The 27006-nt window shown below is 45.7% G+C and overlaps 1 protein-coding gene and 1 non-coding gene across 2 annotated transcripts; both read left to right on the plus strand.

The window, feature by feature from the left end:
* Positions 1 to 11371: 11371 nt before the first annotated feature.
* On the plus strand, positions 11372 to 15165 carry RPS20 (ribosomal protein S20). The gene is made up of 4 exons (XM_075826224.1): positions 11372 to 11486; positions 12909 to 13008; positions 13803 to 13876; positions 14898 to 15165. Exons 1-4 carry the CDS (start codon positions 11484 to 11486, stop codon positions 15078 to 15080), a joined length of 360 nt encoding a protein of 119 aa, XP_075682339.1. The 5' UTR covers positions 11372 to 11483; the 3' UTR covers positions 15081 to 15165.
* LOC142654780 (small nucleolar RNA U54) lies at positions 13666 to 13733 on the plus strand. Its single transcript, XR_012849119.1, has one exon. It is a non-coding gene; the product is annotated as a small nucleolar RNA U54 (small nucleolar RNA).
* Positions 15166 to 27006: the final 11841 nt, after the last annotated feature.

Here is a 27006-nt window from a genome sequence, read left to right on the forward strand (position 1 = left end):
CGCCATGTTTTGAGGAAGGAGGCATGGGTCCCCTTCATTGATGCCGTGAGGTCCTCCATTCTCATGATCTCCTGAATCTTGCCGAACCATATGCCCACTGACGGGGAACAGGACTGTCTCCACAGTGCAGGAACACACGCCCTAGCCGCGTTCACCAAATGGCGAACTACCGAGCGTCTATACGTAGACAGGGGGACCTCACACAAATGGAGCAGGAAAAGGCCCGGAGATCGCGGGAGGGGGAAATCCGTAAACTTTGAGGAAATGCGCCACACCTCGGACCAGAACCCAGTCAGGAGTGGGCAGTCCCAAAAAATATGCATGATTGTACCCACATGGTCCCCACATCTCCAGCATAATGGCGAGGCCGCCGGGATCATTGCATGCAATCTGGAAGGCACCCTATACCAACGGGACAGGATCTTGAACCCTGCCTCCTGAAATCTACTGGCCATAGTGGACTTATGGGTCATGGTGAAGAGGCGGTCCTTTTGTTCAGGGGTGAATGCCTCGCCCAAGTCCCTCTCCCAGCTAAGCAGGTAAGGGGGTGGAGGCAAATTGGAAGGTGAGATCAAGAGAGTATAGAGTCTGGACAACGAGTGACGGATCGTGCCCGTACCTGTACATAGGAGTTCAAACGGGGAGCAGTCTCGCGGTCGCGCCCCAGGATGCTCTAATGACGCCAGGAAATGTCACAACTGGGTAACCTGCCACACCGAGAAAGGGACCGGATCCGACAAGGACCGTAGTTGAGCACTCGACATCCACCTCCCATCCTGCAGAAAATGTACTGCCTGTCCCTTACCCGCCCTCAACCATAATTGAAATGGGCCGCTATCCAGTCCCGGTGGAAAAGCAGGATTGCCCAAAATCGGGAATAACGGGGAGAGAATTACCATTGATTTCAATGTTAATTCTTTTGTTTCAGTTGCTTTCCGTTTGTCTTCGTTTGCTAGGTTTCCGTTTTTTTTTTGACGGAAGCAAAAGTGCAGTCTGCAGAACTTTTGTTCCATGAAAAAAAATGGAAACCTAGCGAATGGAAACAAACGGAAAGCAACTGAAACAAAAGAATTACAATTGAAATGGTAATTCTAACGGAACCGTTGCTTTCCGTTTAATCTTTTGATCCTCTATTCCTCTAATGGAAGAGAGGTAAATGTATACTAACGGTAGTGTGATAGAAGCCTAAGGCTATGTTCATATGTCGCGTTCAAAGAGCATGTTTTAACGCGACTTGAGAATCATGGCAAAAAACACAAATTGCCGTGAGGAATTTTCGAGGGGTGCGAGTCTGAAAAGGTTGGGAATCTCTGTACTAGGCTACAGGATCACGTCGCCTACGCAAGCATCCCGTCATCGGTATTGTGGCACAGCTCAGTTCGTCGTGGAAACAGGGCTTAAGTGAATTTTAAAAAAAATCTTTGGGGGACTACAAGGGGGAGGTGAGGGGCTGTATGGCACCGTCTACATGGGGGAGGTGGGAGGCTGCATGGCACTGTCTACAAGGGGAGGTGGGGGGCTGTATGGCACTGTCTACAAGGAGGAGGTGGGGGATTATGGCACTGTCTACAAGGAGGAAGTGGGGGATTATGGCGCTGTCTACAGGGAGGATGTATGGCACAATCTACAGGTTGCACTATCTACAAGGGGGGGCTTTGTGTGGCAGTCAGAGGAGGGGGGCATTATACTGTTTGGAGGCCACTAAGCGGACATAATACTGTGTAGGGGCACTACAGGGGGCAATATACTGTGTGTGGCACTTAGGGGCATAATACTGTGTGGGCACAAATAGAGGACAAAATACTGTATCCTTGAAGGGGTTATAATATATTATATTTAATATTATTATACTGCATAGGGGCCTTAAAGGGGCATTATACTGTGTGGGGGCACTATATAGGGCATTATACTGTGGGGGCATTATACTTTTTTATGGGGCATTTTTTTGTGATGGGGTGGGGCGCGAAACATAATTTCGCACGGGGCGCCATCTATCCTAAGGCCGGCCCTGGCTGCAAATATATGAAGCTCCCACTCAAACCTGCTGTAACGGTGGCAGCTGTAGATAGAGCCTTTAGGCTGCATTTACATAAGCCGTTTTTGCCATGCAGACGGCGGCAAAACCGCACGCAGTTTTACTGTGAATTGCTGCAGTTTTGTGATGCGGTTCTCGGCTGTGCGTTTTTTACAGGTGAAACACATTTATTTTACAGTTTCAACTGTAAAAACCACACGGGTGAAAACTCCATCGAAAATCCACTGCATTTCGCGCTAAAACCCTGTGTGGTTTTGCCACGATTTTTAATGCGGGTTTTACCACCCAGCCAAAAAGTCTCATGTAAATGCACCCTTAGGCCTTTATACGAGCGTTGCGCACTTCGGACGTTAAAAACGATAGTTTTTCACGGCCAAGGTGTATCCGTGCTCGGCGCTGCAGGACGCGATGTCTCGCATCCCCCATAGATAAGAGTCTATAGAGGGATGCGTGATGGGTGAAAAGATAGAGCATGTCCTATTTTCCCACAGGCCCTTCACACGGTCCGTTGAAACAACGGCTGTGTGAATGGCCACATTCAATTATATAGTTGAAACAGCGTCCGTCCCACGGACGTTTAACACGCTCGTGTGAATTAGGCCTTAGGGTATGATCACACGCAGCATTTTCAGGCGTATTTTGGGGCGTAAACGAAATACGCCCAAAATAAACGGTAGCTGAACGCCTACAAACATCTGCCCATTGAATTAAATGGGAAAAACGGCGTTTCATTCAGATGGGGCTTTTTTTTTTACTCCGCTGTTTTAAAAAACGCTGTGTAAAAGAACCCCCCACCTAAAAAGAAGGAGCATGTCACTTCTTGAAACGTTTTTTTAGCTGTTTTTCATTATGTCAATGGAAACAACGACTCAAAAAACTTTTTCAGATTCAAAAATGGCTGAAAATCAGAGGATGTTTTCTCTGAAAACAGCTCTGTAATTTTCAGCTGTTTTTGACTCTGCATGTGAACATACCCTTAGAAGCACGGATTGCGGTGAGAGCTGCGAATATATGCAGCTCTCGCTTTAATCTGTTTTAGATTTGGTAAACAAATTCTGACATAAAGTGAATTACAACTTAGATTCAAAAGTACCAAATTTTAATTTATTCATGGACACCAACAGATTTTTCAGTAGTCTTTTGGAGAAAATAAAATTTGTACAACCGCTAAGACTTCTCCCCAAAACCTCTCTGAAACAGAGGCAACTTCAACCAGGCACTGTGTGTCCCCCTTCATTCTTTTGGAATATGTTCTGTCACATTTCCGTTGCTCTTAAAGTAGCGTATCATAATTCTTTCCAGTAAAAAACACAAAAAAAAAACAATCTTACATTCCATTATGAATTAATGAGAAAATTAGAAAAAGCGGCAGACATATTGCCAGCGAAAACAGAGCTTTATATTTACCTTGTATTTGTGGATGGGCTAATGGAGACCTGTGAACAACAGACATTGCAGTATTTCAGGAAGCTCCTATGAGCGGTTTCATCAGGAGGTGCACCACGATTTGTATTGTGCTATTTTGTCTTTTAGTCCAAGTTTAGATGTGGTGGATATGCGGTGCAAATTCTGCAACACAAATCCATAGCAAAGCACAGTGCGATACATGTGGATGGGATTTTCAGAACCCTATCCACATTTAGGACAATAATTCACGCAGATTTCCAGGTCCAGAACATGTCAATTATACCTATTAAGAAATGGCTACTACGACATGTCAGAGGTGTAGCTAGGTTCTCCTGCAACCGGGGCAAAGATTCAGATTGGCGCCCCCCCCCCAACTTCTTTCTTGACATCTCCTTCCCCCTCGCCGTGTTTGCTTGCTCTACCAATCAATGAGGTGTAATTATTTTTTTCACTATTTTTTTAATGTAACTCTAGCATAAAAATATTTGTACATTTTACAAGCGATATAGTTCTATAAGGGAGTTACCATAACAATAAATTAGAAGAAAATACACACAGCCGCCTGTAGATAGCTCTAACACAGCCCCCCTTGTAGTTAACGCCACACAGCCCCCCTGTTGTAGATAGCGCCACACAGCCCTCCCTTGTAAATAGCGCCACACACAGCCCCCCTTGTAAATAGCGCCACACACAGCCCTCCCTTGTAAATAGCGCCACACACAGCCCTCCCTTGTAAATAGCGCCACACACAGCCCCCCTTGTATATAGTGCCACACACAGCCCCCGCTTGTAGATAATGCCACAGAGCCCACCTTGTAGATAATGCCACAAGAGCCCCGCTTGTATATAGCGCCACACAGCCCCTCGATGTAAATAGCGCCACACTGACACTCTTGAAAATAGCGCCACACTGGCCACCTTGTAAATAGCGCCACACTGCCCCCCCATTGTAAACAGCGCCACACAGCCCCCCTTGTAAATAGTGCCAAACACAGCCCCCTTGTAGATAGCGCCACACACAGCCCCCCTTGTAAACAGCACCAACACAGCCCTCCTTGTAGATAGTGCCACACACAGCCTGCTGCCCCCCCTTGTAGATAGCGGCACCCCCCTTGTAAATAGCGCCACACTCCCCCTTGTAGATAGTGCAACACACAGCCCGCCACCCCCTTGTAAATAGCGCCACACTCCCCACCCCTTATAAATAGCGCCACACTGTAAACAGAGCGGAGAGCGGTAGCCTACCTCTACCACTCTCCGCTCTGCCTGACGTGACTCACCAGAGGAGCCGAGGAGGCCACGCAGCGCAGGCAGCGGCGGAGTTCCTTCTGACTAGGGTCGCTGACAGTCCGGGAGTGGACCAGTGAGGTCAGGTGACTGGACTGGTCCACTCCCGGGCCGTCACAGACCCCAGTCAGAACGCCACTGCATGAACTCCTGGCTCCTCCTAGCGCTGATCGCTGCTGCTGGTGTCCGACATACAGGACGCCTATCAGCAGCGATCAGCTGCTCTGCCATGGCGCCCCCCCTTCCCTACCACCTCGTTGAGCCCGGGGCACATGCCCCATCTGCCTCCCCTAGCTACGCCCCTGAACATGTTATCAACAGCCATACACCAATATTATCTTACAAATCCTACAAATTAAAGGGGTTGTCCATGACCGGACAACTGATGACCTTTCCACAGGATAGGTCATCAGTATATGATCGGTGGGGGTCCGACACCTGGACCCTGCACCGATCAGATGCTCTGGCTGCCTCCAGATGTCCATGCCAAAGCAGATGGCTCCGGTCACGGAATAGCGGCCAAGCAGGCTGGCTGTACAGCATACAAAAAGTAGGTAAGTACAATGGTAAGGCTGGGTTCACACAACCTATTTTCAGGCATAATGGAGGCGTTTTACGCCTCGAATTACGCCTGAAAACACGGCTCCAATACGTCGGCAAACATCTGCCCATTCATTTCAATGGGTTTGCCGATGTACTGTGCCGACGACCTGTAATTTTACGCGTCGCTGTCAAAAGACAGCGCGTAAAATAACAGCCTCGTCAAAGAAGTGCAGGACACTTCTTGGGACGCAATTTGAGCCGTTTTTCATTGTATCCAATGAAGAACAGCTCCAAATTACATCCGTAATGGACGCCCCGCAAAACGCGAGTACGAGCAATTATGTCTGAAATTCAGGAGCTGTTTTCTCCTGAAAACAGGTCCGTAATTTCAGACGTAAATGCAGTTATCGTGTGCACATACCCTAAAGTGCATGGATGCATTAACACAATAAATATGGGGCTATGTTTTTGTTTTTTGACGTTTCTGTGGCCTCGCATAAAAAAAACGGATAAAAAATGCACATGGTTTTACTGCAAATTACCACGGTTTTGTAATGCATTACATTAAATATGTTTCACCTGTAAAAACAACACTTTTTTAATGCGTTTTTTTAGGAAGATCCACGCCTTAAAAATTTTAAAGTGCACTTCCAACTACTTAAAGAGGCTCTGTCACCAGATTATCAAATCCCTATCTCCTATTGCATGTGATCGGCGCTGCAATGTAGATAAGGGGGGATTCACACGAACGTGTATTGGGTCCGTGCGGGCCGCGTGGTTTTCACGCGCCACGCACAGACCAATACAAGTCTATGGGGCAGTACAGACAGTCCGTGCTTTTTGCGCAGCGTTTGTCAGCTGCGCAAAAAGCGCGACATGCTCAATATCTCCGCGTATTTCGCGCATCATGCACCCATTGAAGTCAATGGGTGCGTGAAAACCACGCAGGTCGCACGGAAGCACTTCCATGCGAACCGACTGAAACAGCGCACCAGCTGTCAAAAGGATGAATGTAAACAGAAAAGCACCACGTGCTTTTCTGTTTCCAAACATCCAAACGGAGTGTCTTTGAGATGAGCGAACCCGGACAACCGAACCGAACGTCACCGGCTTCGGCCGAACTCGTTTTGGCCGAACCCGGCAAAAAAAATTCCGGTACGCAACGTCAGGAGATAGTCACTGTCCAGGGTGCTGAAAGAGTTAAACTGTTTCAGCACCCTGGACAGTGACTTCCGATCCCAATATACATGAACGTGTAAAAAAAAAAAAAAGTTCTGACTTACCGATAACTCCCGGCTTCTTCCTCCAGTCTGACCTCCCGGGATGACAATTCAGTCCAAGTGACAGCTCCAGCCAATCACAGGCCAAGCACAGGCTGCAGCGGTCACATGGACTGCGGCGTCATCCAGGGAGGTGGGGCCAGATGTCAAGAGAGGCGCGTCACCAAGGACACGTCACCAAGGCAACGGCCGGGAGGGAAGTTCTCGGTAAGTGTGAACTTTTTCTTTTTTTTTAACAGGTTTCTCGATATTGTGATCGGCATTCACTGTCGAGGGTGCTGAAAGAGTTAACTGCCGATCAGTTAACTCTTTCAGCACCCTGGACAGTGACTGACGTCGACTAGCCTCATCTCTATGATGGCGGCTGCGCGAAAATCACGCAGCCGCGCATCATACACGGATGACACACGCAGCTGTCAAGTGGTTTTTGCGCGTGCAAAATGCCGCGTTTTTTGTGCGTGCAAAAACGCAACGTTCTTCTGAATCCGCCCTCACAGTAACGTTTTTTTTTTTTTTTAAAACGATAATTTTTGGCTAAGTTATGAGCAATTTTATATTTATGCAAATGAGCCTTTCTAATGGACAACTGGGCGTGTTTTCTCTCATTTGCAACTGGGCGTGTATTGTGTTTTTAGCAACTGGGCATGTTTACTTCTTTCACTGCACAATCACACTGTGCTGTGGATCATGCTGGGCTGGAACAATGAGAAGTGTAGGACACTGATTGGTCACTGATTGGTCAGCGTCATACACTCCTCTGTACAACACCCAGTTGGTAAAAAGTAAAAACACGCCCAGTTGTCCGTTGAGAAACTCATTAGCATAAATCTAAACTAGCTCATAACTTGCTCAAAAATGATCGTTTTTCAAAATAAAAACCACTGCTGTTATCTACATTACAGCGCCAATCAGATTATGTAGGAGATAGGGCACTTATAATCTGGTGACAGATCCTCTTTAAGGCACTTGAGAAAACTGTCAGCTGTCAGAAAACATGCAAAAATTAGCAGCCTAAGGCTTTGTTCACACATGTTGGATATGCTGCGAAAAAGTATGCAGGGTATCTGATGTAGAACCAGCAGGGAATTCCAGACAAATGACCGCACCAAATTGTGGTGCAGATTTTCAGCCAGAATCGCCTCTATGGAAAGCAGAGCAAAAAAAAGGAAAAACTTACCTTCACTGGCGTTGCTCCCCAGCTCTGGTCTCCTTGCAGCCCGGCCCCCAGTGAAGACACTACAGCACATGTTACCACTACAGCCTGTGATTGGCTGCAGCAGTCACATGGGCTGAAACGTTTCTTTTTTCCTGATATGTGTAAACTTTTCCGCCGCAAAAATCCCATTTGCTATTTGTTGCGGCTTTTACCTTCCCCATGAACTGAATGGGGAGAAACTGCAACAAAAGTGCAACTGTACTGCAGGTCAATTTATGACTGATTTTGCTGTGATTTTTCATGCGTTTTTTACCGCACGGCCAAAAATGTCTCATCTAAATGCACCCTAAGGCTGGATTCACACGAGCATATTACGTCCGTAATGGACGGAACGTATTTCGCCGCAAGTCCCGGACCGAACACACTGCAGGGAGCCGGGCTCCTAGTATCATAGTTATGTACGACGCTAGGCAGGGGCGTAGCTAGGGGGGGGCAGGCGGGGCATGTGCCCTGGGCGCAGCTTAGAGGGGGGCGCCAGCGCCCCCTCCTCCTGCACTATAATTGTACCTGTGTCGCAAGGACACAGGTACAATCAGAAGCAATGAATGACCGGGTACGTTCCGTGCCCGGCCATTCAGCGCCTTTCCACGAATGAAGCGACTGGTACCTTTTGTACCAGTGACGCTTCCGTCGATGAAAGGCGCTGACTGACTGACAGAAGAGAGCAGGTCTCCATGGCTGCCGGACAACGTGGGAGCGGGAATAAGGTGAGTTTGAATAGTTTTATTTTTTTATTTTTTTAATTGTAATAAAAGTGTGGCTGTATCTACGGAGGGGACTTTATCTACAGGGGGGGTGTCTATCTACAATGGGGGCTATCTCTACAGGGGGTGGGCTATATACAGGGGGACTATATCTACAGGGGGTGGGCTATATACAGGGGGGCTATATCTACAGGGGGGCTATATCTACAGGGGGTCTATATCCTGGGGTGGGCTATCTATGGAGCACCATATACAGGGGTGGGCTATAGCTACAGGGGGGGCTATATAGTATATAGCCCCCCCTGTAGATATAGCCCACCCCTGTATATGGTGCTCCATAGATAGCCCCCCTGTAGATATAGCCCCCCTGTAGATATAGTCCCCCTGTATATAGCCCAGCCCTGTATATAGCCCAGCCCTGTATATAGCCCACCCCTGTAGATATAGCCCACCCCTGTAGATATAGCCCACCCCTGTAGATATAGCCCCCCTGTAGATATAACCCCCCTGTATATAGCCCAGCCCTGTATATAGCCCAGCCCTGTAGATATGGTCCCCCTGTAGATATGGTCCCCCTGTAGATATAGCCCACCCCTGTATATAGTCCCCCTGTAGATATAGCCCACCCCTGTATATAGTATCCCACAAATAGCTCCCCCTATAGTGCTCCACAGAAAGCCCACCCCTGTATATAGCCCCCTTGTACATATAGTCCACCCCTGTATATAGTGCTCCACAGATAGCCCACACCTGTATAATCTAGTGGAGCACTATATACAGGGGTGGACTATATGTACAAGGGGGCTATATACAGGGGTGGGCTATCTGTAAAACACTATATACAGGGTTGGACTATATGTGGAGCACTATATACAGGGGTGGGCTATATCTACAGGGGGGCTACATACATGGTTGGGCTATCTGTGGAGCACTATATACAGGGGTGGACTATATGTGGAGCACTATATACAGGGGTATGCTATATCTACAGGGGGGCTATATACATGGTTGGGCTATCTGTAGAGTACTATATACAGGGGTGGGCTATATCTACAGGGGGCTATATACAGGGGTGGGCTATCTGTAGAGCATTATAGGGGGAGTTATTTGTGGGACACTATATACAGGGGTGGGCTATATGGGGCACTATCTACAGGGAGCTCTATGGCAGGCACTATCTACAGGGGGCACAGTGTGTGTGTGTGTGTGTGGGACACGGTGTATGGTGCTATTATAATTAGAGATGCAGAGTATGGTGCTATTATATTTAGGGGCGTAGTGTGTGGTATAATGATAACTTTATATTTATTTATAGGTGCAGAAATGTTGGTAAAGGGAGAAGCTGAAGACATGTGAGCGCCAAACTGCAGAAATGGGCTGTGACCGGGAGAAGTCATCATAGAGGTCTGGACCGGGTGGAGAAAAAGAACTAGAATCTGAGACGTCACCGGTGAGTCACTCAATGTAAATGTTTATTCTGCCTCTAATCAGCACTGTAGTCACTGTATGATCTGCAGCGAGATGATGGGTGGTGTGATTATAATATGATTTATTGTTTGTGAAAATACATCTACCAGCATATCCTTACCATTGTTCGGGCCATGCTGGGAGCTGTAGTTTCACGCCGTACACACCTATACGGCAGGGGTTGCACTAAATTGAGCTGTATTTGTGCTGGTGTTGTATATATGTACTGAGCTTGGTTCTGGTGTTGTGTATAGAACCATATTGCTTGTAAAATGTACAAATGTTTTTATGCTCGCGTTACATAAAAAGAAATGACACGTCGATTGGTAGAGAAAACAAACATGGTGAGGGGGAAGGAGATGTTGGGAAAGAGGTTGGGGGGGGGGGCGCCAAACTGCATCTCTGCCCCGGGTGCTGGAGAACCTAGCTGCGCCTCTGTGCTAGGAGTCCCTGTCTCGCTGCGGGACAACTGTCCCGTACTGTAATCATGTTTTCAGTACGGGACAGTAGTTCCACGGAGAGGCAGGGACTCCTAGCATCGTACATAACTATGATGCTAGGAGCCCGGCTCCCTGCAGTGTGTTTGGTCCGGTAGTTGCGGCCGAATTACGTTCCGTCCATTACAGACGTAATATGCTTGTGTGAATCCAGCCTTAAACCTGGGTGCCGACAACGTCTTGGGCCTCAGAATGTATTCTATGGTGGCACCCGGGAGTCAAGAGGATTAAAAGCTGCAGGAACGAGGAGAGGTAGGCATCTACAAATCTGCATTGGTTTGTTTAGGAGGTCTTGTCAGGGGTGTGTATTGATTTAGGGGTTCTCGGGTCTGTATTAGTTTCAGTGGTCTGGGGTCTGTTTTTGTTTAGGAGGTCTGTATTAGTTTAGGGGGTCTGGTCTGGGATCTATATTACTTTTGGGGTGTGATGCAGGGAGTCATATGCACTATTTGTGAGTCAAATGCTGCAGGTTAGGGGCATGTCCGGGCACACATTAAAAAATGTTGAGCAGCGCACTGTGCTGGCCATTTTATATGTCGCTTTTCAGATGCCCCAAAAATTGGCAAGGAATGTGTATTATGCAGGGGGACTGTCCAAAAATTGTGGGCGGGGTCATCACGTATGGGCGGAGTTTTTATTTATTTATTTTTTTTATTTTTTTTATTCAGTAGGCAAGAGTGAAATATAAGAACATAATAGTAGGAAAACCCCTACTGATCACAAGAGCTCATAACAATTCTGGAGAAACGGGAAGCATTCTCATCATGTAAATGTTTGCACAACAGCCCGCTCCTCAGCTCTACGTCAGACAGTAAGGGAGGTGTGCCCTGACTAAACATGGCGGCCGGTAACACACTGTCTCCGCAGTAATGACGTACATCCTATAGGCCGGAAGTCTGGGCAGTATATATATAGTGCGGAAGCGGGCGGGTTCAGCCTCTTTGAGTACAGCCACCTTGGTGTACGTACTTCTGAACACCTGCTCCTGGCTCACCGCTGTTCGCGCTTCAGGATACACGAATAAGTCGGTCAGGAAGGTGATCAGACATGGTGAGTGCGCGGCTCTGCGTGGTGCCAGGCCTGGTTTGGGCACATGGCCTGCGCTGCACAACGTGCCCCCTGGTTTGCGGCCTCTGTTTTAGGTATGAGGGAGTCCATGTTGGGACAGTACAGCTACACATGCAATTGTTCAGACTTCTCTTATATCTGGGGGATTTCATGGATGTAGTTTAGAGAATTAGTAGATAATTTACATTCACTTTGAATAGCTTATCCGTCAGTTCTGGCCTGCTTTCATTTAATAAAGCGAAAGTCAAGTGGCCTAGCTATAGGCCTGGCTTATCTCAGTGTTGTGTACACTATAATTCCTTTGTATAAGCCTTGTTCTATTGCCTTCCTAGTATCTTTTCCCAAACCGGCTGGGAAGACCGGTGCTCTAGTCTCTTAGCCTCCCTGTATATTTTCTGTCAGTTGGTTTTTCTGTAGGCGATCATATCCGGGCTTTTAGCATTCTGGCTGATTCACACGTGTTCTCCATGGTCATTGTTGGGTTGCAGTTGTTTAGAAACTGCACCGAAGCTGCGACAATGGGCACGGTGACTTACTACTGCGCCTTTCCAAAGTTACAACCTGAGTAGTGTTCACTAATATTTTTCATTATAATGGTTGTAGCTGATGTCAAAAGCTGTGTAATAACTGAAGTCAGGGCTTTTACAATCCGTTAGGAAGTGGGGTGCTCACTGTGAATTCACCCATCAGTGGCACCAGAGCCCCCTCCAATGTTCTACTGTACCAAGCTGTGATCACTATAGGGTATTACAGTAACTAGTGGGGTCCAGATGTTTAAAAAGCCCCAGTATTTACTTCTGTCTGCAAGTCTCTTTATAGTAAACTCAGGGGTTTATTATATTAGAATGGAAACATTAGGGCACATTTATCCCTGGATGTATTACACAAATATTATGTTCCAGCTGAATTGTTTATGAAGCCCCTCTGCCAGTTTGACAATGTTGGGAGAGGGGGGAGGTTAATCTAAGTGATCCATTTTTCTATACTAATTATAAATTTAGTGTATAAAGCTCCTTTGCAAATTTCTTTTTCTGATTAAACTGCATTGTATGGACTGATCCTGCAGTAATCTTACTTGGCTTGCCCTTTTCTTGCTATCCTAAACGACCGTAGCCATGTGCACGGCCATGATTTTCGGGTCGGCCGGGGGTAGTCACCCGCAAGCTGCCCGCAAATCGCGGGCTGTGCTCATGGCCGCAACCGTTATTTGCTGAGCCTGGACCGCAGAACACGGCCGTAATAAGACATGCCCGTTTCTGCGGTCTGGCCCATGGACCAGGATTGTGTGCATGGCTCCATAGGAATGAATGGGGCTGCAATTCTGTGGATTTTTGGGAGAATTGAGCGTTCCGTTGATGCAAATTTCTGATTTCCTTTGGTATTTATACATTTATCTATTTTCAGGCGTTTAAGGATTCAGGCAAAGCGCCTGTTGAACAGGAAGTGGCCATTCATCGTATAAGAATTACACTCACAAGTCGCAATGTGAAATCCCTGGAGAAAGGTAGGTCGCTTGATGCTGCGCTGAACTTGGTTATTGGCAAGTTTCTTTAATGTACAGTGTAAATGCAATGATGGCACATTGGTATTTGCAGCAATTATAGGCTGGAGATGTAGTTATAGAATGCCGCAGCATATCAAAGCGTTCTGCCGGGTGTCTAATGCGCTAGGTTTACAAAGGTTTATTTATTTTCCTAAATTAATGGTAATGGAGCTTTATTAGTGAAACTCTAAGGAATTGATAAACTTGTAAACTTGTGTTTGATGCGAGATAAATGTGCCTGATCTGGGCTTTTGTCAATTTTAGGACTTTGAAATAAGTAATAAATTCAGATACTTAATTAAAGTTACTTATATAGCGCCAACATATTTACGCAGTGCTGAACTGAACAGAGGTCCTCTTTTTTTACTGTCCCCATTGGGGCTCACAATCTAAATTCCCTATTGGTATGTTTTTGGGGTGTGGGAGGAAACCGGAGTACCCAGAGGAAACCCACACAAACAAGGGGAGAACATACAAACTCCATACAGATGTTGTCCTTGGTTGGAACTCTGGACCCCAGCGCTGCAAGGCAATAGTGCTAACCACTGAGCCACCGTGCTGCCCTAATGATGATGAAACATGTGTTACATCTATTTGCCTCAGTAACTGTACTTGGGTTGGCAATGAGGATAACATATATCTCAATGATTCATAGTGATTGATTGATACGCTATTCTGAGCTGACCTGGTTTGCACATTTTAGTGGCTTTAATGCTGACAATAAAATTACTAATGCAATATAAACTTATTTTTAGTCTGCGCTGACCTGATCCGTGGAGCCAAGGAGAAGAACCTGAAGGTTAAGGGACCTGTGCGTATGCCCACCAAGGTAAGGGGGTTGTGAACCTACAAACTAGCATATTTTTGCTGTAATATACATGCAGCCAGGTTAATTGTGTGTGGTGGGTAGAATGTAAAGAGTCCCTGAAAATTGCACAACTCTGACTTCTATTATAATCTGTTACATTTTTACTCATTGATGTGTATGGGATTTTAACTTAACTGTGCTAGATCTACTTATTCATGATGCCCAGTCACACTTCTGCCCCTACCAATCTTGGAATAAAGCTTCAGTCCATGGTGCCCAGCACTGAGGATTGCCCTCTCTCTAGCATGCAGCTGGATATACTGGTGACCTATATCAATGTGTTCTTAGACCTTCTGTGCTACAATGTTGGACACTTCTATGCAGTAATGTGGCGATCTGGGAGTTATGGTGCCTGTAATGCATGCAACCGCTTAGTCCGTGTGACTCAGGCCTCAGGTACATAAGTCTGCAGTATGAACCTGCTTTGTAGTTTAGTGTCTTTGTGTTCTCCCCTAGAAGTGATACCTTTAGGGTAAAACTCTGTCCATAATATGTAATGTATTGCAGCGTGCCATATTTTCTAATGTGAGGAAATGTATAAATCAGAGGTGCTCATAGGTCCTTCAGTTTGTAAAGTGTGAGATGCTGTATGTTTCCAGTGGCATGTGCATGAAACCCCTTTGTTTAATAATAGAACAATTGATTATAAAGTGGCTATAAGCAAAAGCAGAATTGCATGTCTTGTATTACCTTGCTTGTTTGTGTAGGTTTTTTAGTTTTTTTTTTAATATATTGAGACTGGGGTAGAAACTATTTGCACCTCACTCCTCTCTACCGGTGGTGTGTATATTGTCATTTATCAGCGGACTAGCCGTCTCACTTTCTCCAGTGTATGCTGCAGACTGCACAAAATTCAAATTTTTCCCACAATTAAAATTTGGCAGGGAGAGACTCTAAATTTAGTCTTGGGTTCATTTAGTTTCTAACTTTGAAACGGAGTGCTATTAAATGGTTTGGTCTAACGCCTGACTTGTATTTTCAGACCCTGCGTATCACTACAAGAAAAACACCCTGTGGTGAGGGATCCAAGACATGGGATCGATTCCAGATGCGTATCCACAAGCGCCTAATTGACCTCCACAGTCCCTCTGAGATCGTGAAGCAGATCACTTCCATCAGTATTGAGCCTGGTGTAGAAGTGGAAGTCACCATTGCTGATGCATAAATGCCACATTTCCTAAATAAAAGATCTTGAAAAAAGTCTGGATTCTGTTCCGATTTAAAGGGGTAAAGATAATTTTGGTTAACAAGCAACTCCTAGTGAATTATTTTACTGTTGTAGTTATTTATGACAATAGCTTCAAGATCCATCTTCCAATGGATGTAAAATAGAAGGGAAATACAGTACTTGCATGGACCTGTAGTGCCAGCGCTAATATAGTGACACGTCCTGTTCTTACCCTTAGGCCTTAATCACACAAGTGTATTTCACATACGTGTTATAACAACGGACTTCACACGGACCTATGCAATTCGATGGGGCCATTCAGTGTTTTTCACGCAGTGTCCGCTGTGTGAAACTCACATGTCCTATACTTGTGTTTTTTGTTCATCACGCACCTGTTGAAGTCCATGGGTGTGTGAAAATCATGGACTCACATCCGTATGCCATGTGTTTTTCATGCAACAGTTGCTAAAGAAATGATGAAAAAAACCACCTTCTGTTTATTTTGCTGACTTAAAATACACATGTAAAAAAACGCAGACTATGTACACTGATGTCACACGGAACTGCAACGCAAGAAAAACGCTGCGTCTTTTACGCACTCAAAACTGATATATTAGTGTGAATAAGGCCTTAAAAAAACAACTTTCATAAAGCTCTGTTAAGTCAGGGTTCCCTTCAGACTTCTGAACTATTTGCACTTTAAAACAAGTGTTTTTTATAGGCAATTTTTAAAATGAAGCTGCATGTGAGTACTACACTGCCCCTTACTGGCTTGGTGTGATTACTACACTGCCCCTTACTGGCTTGGTGTGATTAGTCAGTATGACTTGAATCCGTGGTACAAATATTCAGACATCTGCCCGTCTTCTCCACATGTGACCAGTATGTTTCCACCAGTGACTATCCAGTGAGGCAAATTACTTTCATAAGACAAACTAACTGCTTTAGAATTTGATCCATAATTCACATGGGATGCTGGATTCAAATGTATTCCTGCTACCAGAGCAGTAAATTGTGCGGTGAGTAAGAACCAAATTATTGACTATTTTCAGGACCACAGAAGCCCACCCATACACCTAAGGCTGTTTGACTTCTACACAGGCCAGTATGTGGTAAACGGGCTGAAAGATGGCATTCATCATGCAAAGGTCATTAATGGCAACGGTTTAACCACTACATTGAGAAAAGCTATTGGTAAAGTGTTTTTCTTTCTGGACTCTGCAGGGTGGAATAGTATAGTCCAACATACTTTTGGTGGTATAAGCGCTACTTTATGCATATTGCTTTGGTAGTCCAAGTGTGTTGACATCTGAAGCACTGTGCGTTGGGTAGTCGGACATGCTGGGAATTTGTCACAACAAGAAAAACAATGGCCTCAGGGAGGTTCACTGCATTTCCGCGCAAAGTTAAAAGCGGAGAATCACTTCAGGATTTGCCTTGGATTTCACTCTGCAATGGACTGCAAACTACAAATATGCTTTTGACCACTAGGTGAAGGGCTAGGATGGTATAATAATAATTATTTATATAGCACCAACATATTACGCAACATTATACCTTATGAAATTGGCACTAGTGTGATGGGGAAGTTAGACTGGGAACAGTGGTAATTGACTCCTGGGTTTACATGATGCAGCTTTACTAAGAGTTTGACATCTGAAACTTAGACTAAGCAGTTTAAAGATACGCCAAATTTATCACCGTGCACACTGACTCATCTTGCTTGAGTCTTCACTTATACCAACTTTTGGTTGGCTTAGTATTTGTTTTATGCATATTAAGCTATGCTGTTTTCCAGACCTTTTTGCGTTTATTCACACGTGGTTTCGGTGCAGTTAAGAGTCGCATCAAATTGCAGTGAAAATGCACGTGATTGGTCTTTTGAAGCGGTTCAGAAGGCCCTTTTACACCGGCCGGTGCAGAGTGCGCCAATCAGCGAGACATTCTTGATCGGCGCTCATTTACTCCTGTCATACGGAGCTATGGATGGGGACCAGCGGTCATTACTCTGATCACTCGACTACATACAGTATCATGTCGGCAACACAGGGCAATTATCGGGAATGAGCACTCTAGTAACGCTAGTCTGCCCGATAATTGTCCTGTGTAAAACCCCCTTAAGAGACAGTGCACATATAATGTGGTGACAATCTCCTATATAAGGAGATCGGTGCTATAATGTAGGTGACAGCAGTGCTTTTTATTTAAAAAAAACCTATTTTAAACCACTTTGAGTGATTTTTAGCTTTATGCTAATGAGTTTCTTAATGCCCGAGTGGGTGTGTTTTACTTTAGACCAAGTGGGCGTTGTACAGAGGAGTGTATGACGCTGACCAATCAGTGACCAATCGGCGTCATGCACTTCTCTATTCATTTACTCTGCACTAGCGATAGTTATATCTATATGTGCAGCCACATACACTAACATTACTGTAGTGTCCTGATAATGAATACACATCACTACCAGCCTGGATGTGATGTTTATTCAGAATCCTGACACTTCTGAATCTTTTCTGTGAGATTCCAGCAAGGCAAGTGTAATCTCGTTTGACATGACAGGTTACATCGTAATCTCGCGAGAATACGATTGCCTTGCTGTAAATCTCAGACGCTACAGACATGTCAGGATTCTGAATAAACATCACGTCCAGGCTGGTAGTGATGTATATTCATTATCAGGACACTGCAGTAATGTTAGTTTTTGTGTATGTGGCTGCACATAGAGATATAACTATATCGCTAGTGCAGTGTAAATGAATGTGGAGCAGTGCATGACGCTGATTGGTCAGCGTCATACACTCTTCTGTACGACTCCCACTTGGTCTAAAGTAAAACACGCCCACTTGGGCATTAAGAAACTCATTAGCATAAAGCTAAAAATCGCTCAAAGTGGTATAAAATTGTTTTTTTAAATAAAAAGCATTACTGTCACCTACATTACAGTGCCAAACTCCTTATATAGGCGATAGGGCACTTATGTGGTGACAGCCTCTTTAAAGGGAATGTGTTGCTAGAATTTTTTTTTTTGTTAAACTGTTAGTATATAAATGATTACACATTGTTCTAATTTTTTTAATTTTTCACAAGTCAAGAAATATAAATTAGATTCTAATTTATAACCTTACCATGTGCTAGTCACTAGAGGGAGAAATTCCCAAAATTGCAGCATTGGCATGTGGTAAAGCAACCTCATTGCGTTATGCTGCAAAATTGAAGAAGACACACTCGCTCTAGTGTGCTCAAACAATCCCCCCTCCTTTATCCTGGTTAGTGCCAGAAGAAAGGAGGGGGTTGAATGTTGAAACCCCCTACACTGTGTCACCATTTTTTGAGCGAATTCAGTGTAGGAGGATTAGATACAGTGGTAATCATACACGTCACATGCACGTCACATGCACGGCTCCCTGTCCTTGCTTCTGAACATGGATGAAAGCCGCGACCGGAAGTAGTCATCTTACTGTCTGGCCGCGGCTTCCGGTCCACATGAAAATGGCGCCGGATGTCGCTCTGCCGAAGACCTTCCTATTGGACTGTGTGGGAGTGGTGCATGCGCCGTTCCCACACAGACGGCGTACACTATAGTGAATGGAACGGTTCCCGTTCGCATTCTCTATGGGGATGTATGTGACAAATTCCATCTCTGTATGTGTCGTTAATCAACACATACAGAGATGAAATAAAAAATGGCAGCCCCCATAGAGAAGTAAAAGAAAGAAAAAAGTACAACACAAAAACACAAATAAATAAAATGTATTCTAATGACATAATAAAAGCAATAACATATAAAAAAAAACACCTTCCTTTTAACCGTACCTCAACTGCAACATGTGAATAGACACTTTAGTGGCTAGTGTGGGGCAAACCGTTCTGAAATTAGTCACTTCAAATGCGCCAAAATGTGAAACATTGTATTTGCCATTGTAGGCTGTGGTAAAATTGAAATTTTTTTTTGAAAATCCATGACCATGATGTACATTCTGTTGGGTGGGATTGTAAAAGCTGCCTACATGTGCAATATTTTAGAAACATACAGGGCTCCTCATGTGATAACTCTACTAAATTATTGTATAATGTAACCATGCGGTAGATCCGGGGTGGGGAACCTTCTTTCTGCCACAGGCCATTTGGATATTTATAACATTTGCGGGCCAGAAAAAAAAAATCAACTTCAAAATTACCATAAAATAGATAGTCAAAGTTTTAATTAACTCGTCCCTAATGTGATGTCTGGAACGGCTTCTCTTTGGGGAACCGAGGGATGTTAGCCGGTATTGATGGTTTTGCTTCTGCATTGGTCAGTTTGGAGTGCAGTCGTCTCTGGTGAGTTTTGAAAATAAATGCTCGCAGCAGTAAGTTCTGACTTAAAGGGGTTTTCCCATCAGGGACATTTATGACATAGCCACTGGATATGTCAGATAGATGCGGGGCTCACCTCTGGGATCCACACATATCTCTAGAATGGGGCCCCCTAAACCATGTTCTACCGCTGTGTTCTGGCTGATTTCCGACCATGAAGTAAACAGCGTGGCTCGCAGAGCTGCGCTGTTTCTGTAACTCCCATAGTAGTGAATGGCAGCTACGCTGTTTCCGTAACTACTACTCCGTTTTATGGGACTTACAGAAACAACATAGCTCAGCGAGCTGTGCTGGTTTCTTCTTCATTGTCAGAATTCACACCAGTAAGCCGCAACACAGGTGGGATGGGGTTTAGGGGGCCCCGTTCTAGAGATAGATCTGGGACTTGCATCTGTCTGACGTTTATGACAGCCTGTGGATATACCATAAATGCCCTTGATGAAAAAAAAACTTTTAGGTCACCTGACCTCCCTTGGTGTGAGTAGGGCGGGTGGACGGAGCCAACGAGGGAATGACACAGCTGCAGTGATGGTCAGAGTGGGGTCGGGGAGTGCTGTGACGGTAGTGGACCAGGTCACTGGACTGTGCGGCCCAGGCGTGGGCCAGTCTGGTCACCTAGCGTGGGCCTAGTCTGGTCACTGGCTCAGATCAGGTGACCGGGCTGCTCCATTCTTGGGCTGTCACGCACCGACCTCACTAAGACTGCTGCCATACTTTGATACATCCGCCCTTCTGCTCCTAAATGAGAGTGAGTAGGTCGGACGGAGCCGAATGGCGTGGCGGTTTAAGTGAGGTCGGGCCGGACGTTTCCCACCCCAGCTGTAGATTATAGATGTATTGCAGGTTGTTGGGGATTTCTATTGTAATATAAGTACACAGAGGCTGAACGTTTAGGCTGGGTTCACACGACCTATTTTCATTCGTAAACGAGGCGTATTATGCCTCGATTTACGCCTGAAAATACGGCTCCAATACGTCGGCAAACATCTGCCCATTCATTTGAATGGGTTTGCCGACGTACTGTGCCGACGACCTGTCATTTACGCGTCGTCGTGTGACAGCTGTCAAACGATGACGCGTAAAATGACTGCCTCGGCAAAGAAGTGCAGGGCACTTCTTTGGATGTAATTTGAGCCGTTTTTCATTGAATTCAATGAAAAACAGCTCTAATGTACGGCTGTCAAAGACGCCTCGCATAATGCGAGGAGGAGCAATTACGTCTGAAACGACGGAGCTGTTTTCTCCTGAAAACAGTCTGTAATTTCAGACGTAAAAGGCAGCTAGCGTGTGCACATACCCTTAGGGTATGTTCACACGAGGGCGTCCGTAACGGCTGAAATTACGGGGATGTTTCCGCCTGAAAACATCCCCGTAATTTCAGCCGTAACGGCATGTGCAGGCGCTTGAACGCCGCGTCAATTACGGACGTAATTGGCGCTGCTATTCATTGGAGTCAATGAATAACGGCTCCAATTACGGCCAAAGAAGTGACAGGTCACTTCTTTGACGCGGGCGTCTATTTACGCGCCGTCATTTGACAGCGGCGTGTAAATATACGCCTCGTGTGAACAGACAAACGTCTGCCCATTGCTTTCAATGGGCAGATGTTTGTCAACGCTATCGAGGCGCTATTTTCGGACGTAATTCAGGGCAAAAACGCCCGAATTACGTCCGTAATTAGTGCATGTGAACATACCCTAAGGCCTCATGCACTCAACAGTCGTTGTTTTGCGGGCTGCAAAACCATGGATCCATTGGACTGCAAAAAACCTTTGTTGTGCATCCGTGTCTCATCAGGATTCACAACAAGACCATTATTTCACCAGTAGTGCGAACCCGCAAATCTGGACCGTAAAACAGATACGTAAAAACCATGGTCATGCGGATCGGGCCATAGGGATAAATGGGTCTGCAAAAATGTGGATAAATTGCGGATGCAAATGCACTGTCGTGTGTATGAGGCCTTACTAGTTAAGACTTTATTAGGACTTTAGTGTCTGTATTCGTCGCAAGGCCCGAACCTCCTGTGGTTTATGTAATTTTAGGTCACCATAGTTCATGCAGGTATAATATGAATGTTAAAATGCGGCTGTATTATGGCCTGTTTGAAAGAGGCCTCAGAAGATTGGTGTGGCTTCTAGTAAGGATTAAAGCCTCATGCACACGACCATAAGGGTATGTGCACACGATGAGAGGCTTTAAGGGTATGTTCACAAGCTGAGCCAAAAACGTCTGAAAATACGGAGCTGTTTTCAAGGGAAAACAGCACCTTATTTTCAGACGTTTTTTGAGCAACACGTTTTTCGCGGCGTTTTCGCACCGTTTTTTCGGCCGTTTTCGGAGCTGTTTTCAATAGAGTCTATGACAAAACAGCTCCAAAAACGTCCCAAGAAGTGTCCTGCACTTCTTTTGACGAGGCTGTAATTTTACGCGTCGTCTTTTGACAGCTGTCAAACGACGACGCGTAAATTACAGGTCGTCGGCACAGTACGTCGGCAAACCCATTCAAATGAATGGGCAGATGTTTGCCGACGTATTGGAGCTGTATTTTCAGGCGTAAATCGAGGCATAATACGCCTCGTTTACGCCTAAAAATAGGTCGTGTGAACCCAGCCTTACGTCTGAAAAGACAGACTGTTTTCAGGAGAAAACAGATGTCTCGTTTCAGACGTAAAAGCTCCTCCTCGCATTATGCGAGGCGTCTTTAACGCTCGTAAATCTTGAGCTGCTCTTCATTGACTTTAATGAAGAACGGCTCAAATTACGTTGCAAAGAAGTGTCCTGCACTTCTTTGCCGAGGCAGTCATTTTACGCGTCGTCGTTTGACAGCTGTCAAACGACGACGCGTAAATTACAGGTCGTCGGCACAGTACGTCGGCAAACCCATTCAAATGAATGGGCAGATGTTTGCCGACGTATTGTAGCCCTATTTTCAGACGTAAAACGAGGCATAATACGCCTCGTTTACGTCTGAAAATAGGTCGTGTGAACCCAGCCTAAGGCTGGGTTCACACGACCATGTTACGTCCGTAATGTACGGAACGTATTTCGGCTGGAAGACCCGGACCGAACACACTGCAGGGGGCCGGGCTCCTAGCATCATAGTGATGTACGACGCTAGGAGTCCCTGCCTCTGCGTGGAACTACTGTCCCGTACTGTAATCATGATTACAGTACGGGACAGTTGTCCTGCAGCGAGGCAGGGACTCCTAGCGTCGTACATCACTATGATGCTAGGAGCCCGGCCCCCTGCAGTGTGTTTGGTCCGGGTCTTCCGGCCGAAATACGTTCCGTACATTACGGACGTAACATGGTCGTGTGAACCCAGCCTAAGGGTTTTTACTGCCCACGGATGCACTTCCATAGCCATCCGCAATTGCGGAAGCATCCATAGACTTCTATTGGCGAGTCCATGCTGCAATTGTGGACGATAATAAGACATGCTGTATATTTTGCGAATCATTTCTATGGCCTGAACCCGCATCCATATCTATATGGAAAGGTGTCCATGGCCTATAGAAATCAATGGGTCCCCAATTTCATCCGTCAGTAAAATGGAGCCTTAATGTTAGGGCAAAAAATTATCTTATGCTGAGGGTCTCCAAGAAGAGGTATTAGTTATATAAGAGCTCAGACTATATGAATAATATTCTAATTAGTTTTTTTCTGGACAATTTGTATTTAAGGGCCTGTTCACATCACCGTTCATTTCCGTTCCGGGCTTCCGTCGGAGGGTTCCGTCGGGTGAACCCCGCAACGGAAAGTGAAACTGACAGCACAGCTTCCGTTTCAGTCACCATTGATCTCAATGGTGACGGAAACATCGCTCATGCTTTCCGTTGGTCACCATTCCAGCTGGTTTCCGGTTTTCCGACGGAATCAATAGCGTAGTCGACTACGTTAGTGGCAAAGCTAATGATAGATTATGGACACATTAGATGTATATGCATTTCCTGACATACGGCGAAGGTTGATCCCAAGTGTGGTGAGAACCTCACCCTATGCCCTCAAAAAGTGTCTGGGCTCTCATACCGACATCCACAGCACCCCCATACACTGTGACGGAGTGAGCTTAGGAATTGTGCCAGTTTATCTCATTTAAAGAAAGACCCAAAAATACTGTTGCACATGTCACCTCCTTTTCCAGTGCTAATCTTTATCAGGGTATGTTCACACGGTCTATTTTCAGCCGTTTTTTGGGCCATAAGCGCCATGAAAAACAGCTAAAATGATGGAGGCTAAACGCCTCCAAACATCTGCCCATTGATTTTAATCGTAAAAACTGCGTTTCATTCCCACGGGGCGGTATTTTACGCAGCCATTTGTAAAAATGGCGCGTAAAAAACGCCCCGTAAAAAAGAAGTGCATGTCACTTCTTGAGCCGTTTTTGGAGCCGTTTTGTTATTGTCTCAATAGAAAAACAGCTCCAAAAATGGTCTTAAAAAAATGCATCAAAAAACGCTTGATGGTTAAAAAACGGCTGAAAATCAGAGGCTGTTTTCCCTTGAAAACAGTTCCGTATTTTTCATTTGCCATGGGAACATACCCTTATTAGTGGTCTATGTCTGTAATTATAAGGCTGGGTTCACACGACCTGTTTTCAGACGTAAGGCTGGGTTTACACACCCTATTTACGGACGTAATTCGGGCGTTTTAGCTCCGAATTACGTCCGAAAATACGGCTCCAAAGCGTCAAAAGACGGCTCGTAAAAAAGACGCCCGCGTCAAAGAAGTGCATGTCACTTCTTGAGACGTAATTGGAGCCGTTTTCCATTGACTCCATAGAAAAACAGCTCCAATTACGTCCGTAATGGACGCAGCGAAAATGCGTCCGTAATGGACGCAGCCTGCAACATGCCATTACGTCTGAAATTCCGGAGCTGTTTTCGCCTGAAAACAGCTCTGTAATTTCAGCAGTAACGGAGGCTGCCGTGTCAACATACCCTAATGGAGGCGTTTTACGCCTCGAATTACGTCTGAAAAAACGGCTCCAATACGTCAGCAAACATCTGCCCATTACTTTCAATGGGCTTTACGACATACTGTGCCGACGACCTGTCATTTTACGTGTCAAAAGACGGCTCGTAAAATTACAGCCTCGTCAAAAGAAGTGCAGAACACTTCTTGGGACGTTTTTGGAGCTGTTTTCTCATAGACTCCAATGAAAACAGCTCCAAAAACGGCCGTAGAAAACGCCGCGAAAAACGTGAGTTGCTCAAAAAACGTCTGAAAATCAGGGGCTATTTTCCCTTGAAAACAGCTCTGTATTTTGAGTCGTTTTTGACTCTACGTGTGAACATAACCTAAGGCTGGGTTCACACGACCTATTTTCAGACGTAAACGAGGCGTATTATGCCTCGTTTTACGTCTGAAAATACGGCTCCAATACGTCGGCAAACATCTGCCCATTCGATTGAATGGGTTTGCCGACGTACTGTGCCGACGACGGGTAAAATGACTGCCTCGGCAAAGAAGTGCATGGCACTTCTTTGCAACGTAATTTGAGCCGTTCTTCATTGAAGTCAATGAAAAGCAGCTCAAGATTAGGGGCGTCAAAGACGCCTCGCATAATACGAGGTGGAGCTTTTATGTCTGAAACGACGCAGCTGTTTTCTCCTGAAAACAGTCTGTCTTTTCAGATGTAAAAGGTAGCTAGCGTGTGCGCATACCCTAAGGGTATGTTCACACGCTTAACAAAAAACGTATGAAAAATACGGAGCTGATTTCAGAGAAAACAGCCTCTGATTTTCAGGCGTTTTTGAAGCTGAGAATGAAATTTGGAGATTCTTTTGAGGCTTCTTTTCAGACATTTTTTGAGGCGTTTTTTGAGGCGTTTTTCATAGTGTTCAATAGAAAATCAGCTCCAAAAAACGCCTCAAGAAGTGACATGCTACTTCGTTTTAGGCTATGTTCACACGGAGTATTTTGCAGGCAGAATTTCTGCCTTAAAATTCCATTTGGAAGTTTGAGGCAGATTTTCCTCTCCCTGCACGTCGATTTTCACGGCGATTTTCGCGCAGTTTTTTGCCCGCGGCCATTGGACGCTGTGGGCATAAAACACCGCGAAATACGCTTTCTCTGCCTGCCATTGAAGTCAATGGGAGGTCAGAGGCGGAAACGCCCGAAGATAGGGCATGTCGCTTCTTTCTCCCGCGAGCCGGTTTTACTGCTCGCGGGAGAAAACCGCCCACGCCTCCCATTGAAATAGACGGGAGGCATTTTTGGGCCGTTTTTGACGAGCTTTTCGGTGCGGTTTCCGCGTCAAAAAACTCGTCAGAAAACTCTGTGTGAACTTAGCCTTATGGAGCGTCTTTTTACGCTCCGTTTTTTTACAGTAAGGGTATGTGCACACACACTAATTACGTCCGTAATTGACGGACGTATTTCGGCCGCAAGTACCGGACCGAACACAGTGCAGGGAGCCGGGCTCCTAGCATCATACTTATGTACGATGCTAGGAGTCCCTGCCTCACCGTGGAACTACTGTCCCGTACTGAAAACATGATTACAGTACGGGACAGTTGTCCTGCAGAGAGGCAGGGACTCCTAGCGTCGTACATAACTATGATGCTAGGAGCCCGGCTCCCTGCACTGTGTTCGGTCCGGGACTTGCGGCCGAAATACGTCCGTCAATTACGGACGTAATTAGTGTGTGTGCACATACCCTGAAGCGTAAAATAAAGGCTCGTGGGAACAGAACATCGTAATTCCCATTGAAAGCAATGGGTAGATGTTTGTAGGTGTATAAGGGGCGTTTTTTCAGGCGTAATTTGAGGCGTAAAACGCCTTCATTACGTCTGAAAAGAGGTCGTGTGCACATACCCTAAGGGTATGTTCACACGGCAACGCCAATTACGTCAGAAATTACAGAGCTGTTTTCAGGCGAAAACAGCTCCTGAATTTCAGACGTTTTGACAAGTGCACGCGTTTTTCGCGGCATCTTTTACGGATGTAATTGGAGCTGGTTTTCATTGGAGTCAATGAAAAACGGCTCCAATTACGTCCCAAGAAGTGACATGCACTTTTTTGAGGCGGGCGTCTTTTTACGCGCCGTCTTTTGACAGCGGCTCGTAAAAAAAAGCCCGTCTGCACAGAACATCGTAAGACCCATTGAATTCAATGGGCAGATGTTTGGAGCCGTTTTTTCGGTTGTAATTCAAGGCGTAAAATGCCTGAACTACGTCCGTAAATAGGGCGTGTGAACATACCCTAAGGCTATGTTCACGTAGAGTTTTTTGACGCGGAATCTGAAAAACGGAAAACGGCCTTAAAATGCCTCCCATTGATTTCAATGGGAGGCGGAGGCGTCTTTTTCCCGCGAGCGGTAAAACCGTTTAGTGGGAAAAAGAAGCGACATGCTCTATCTTCGGGCGTTTACGCTTCTGACCTCCCATTGAAGGCAGAGAAAGCGTATTTTGCGCAGTTTTATGCCCGCGGCGCTCAATGGCCACGGGCGAAAAACGCCGTAAAAAAAGCCGCGAAAATCGGCGTGCAGTGAGAGGAAAATCTGCCTCAAACTTCCAAACGGAATTTTGAGGCAGCAATTCCGCCTGCAAAAAACTCTGTG

This window comes from Rhinoderma darwinii, chromosome 5, assembly GCF_050947455.1.
Source record: "Rhinoderma darwinii isolate aRhiDar2 chromosome 5, aRhiDar2.hap1, whole genome shotgun sequence".
In the NCBI taxonomy this organism is placed as follows: domain Eukaryota; kingdom Metazoa; phylum Chordata; class Amphibia; order Anura; family Rhinodermatidae; genus Rhinoderma; species Rhinoderma darwinii.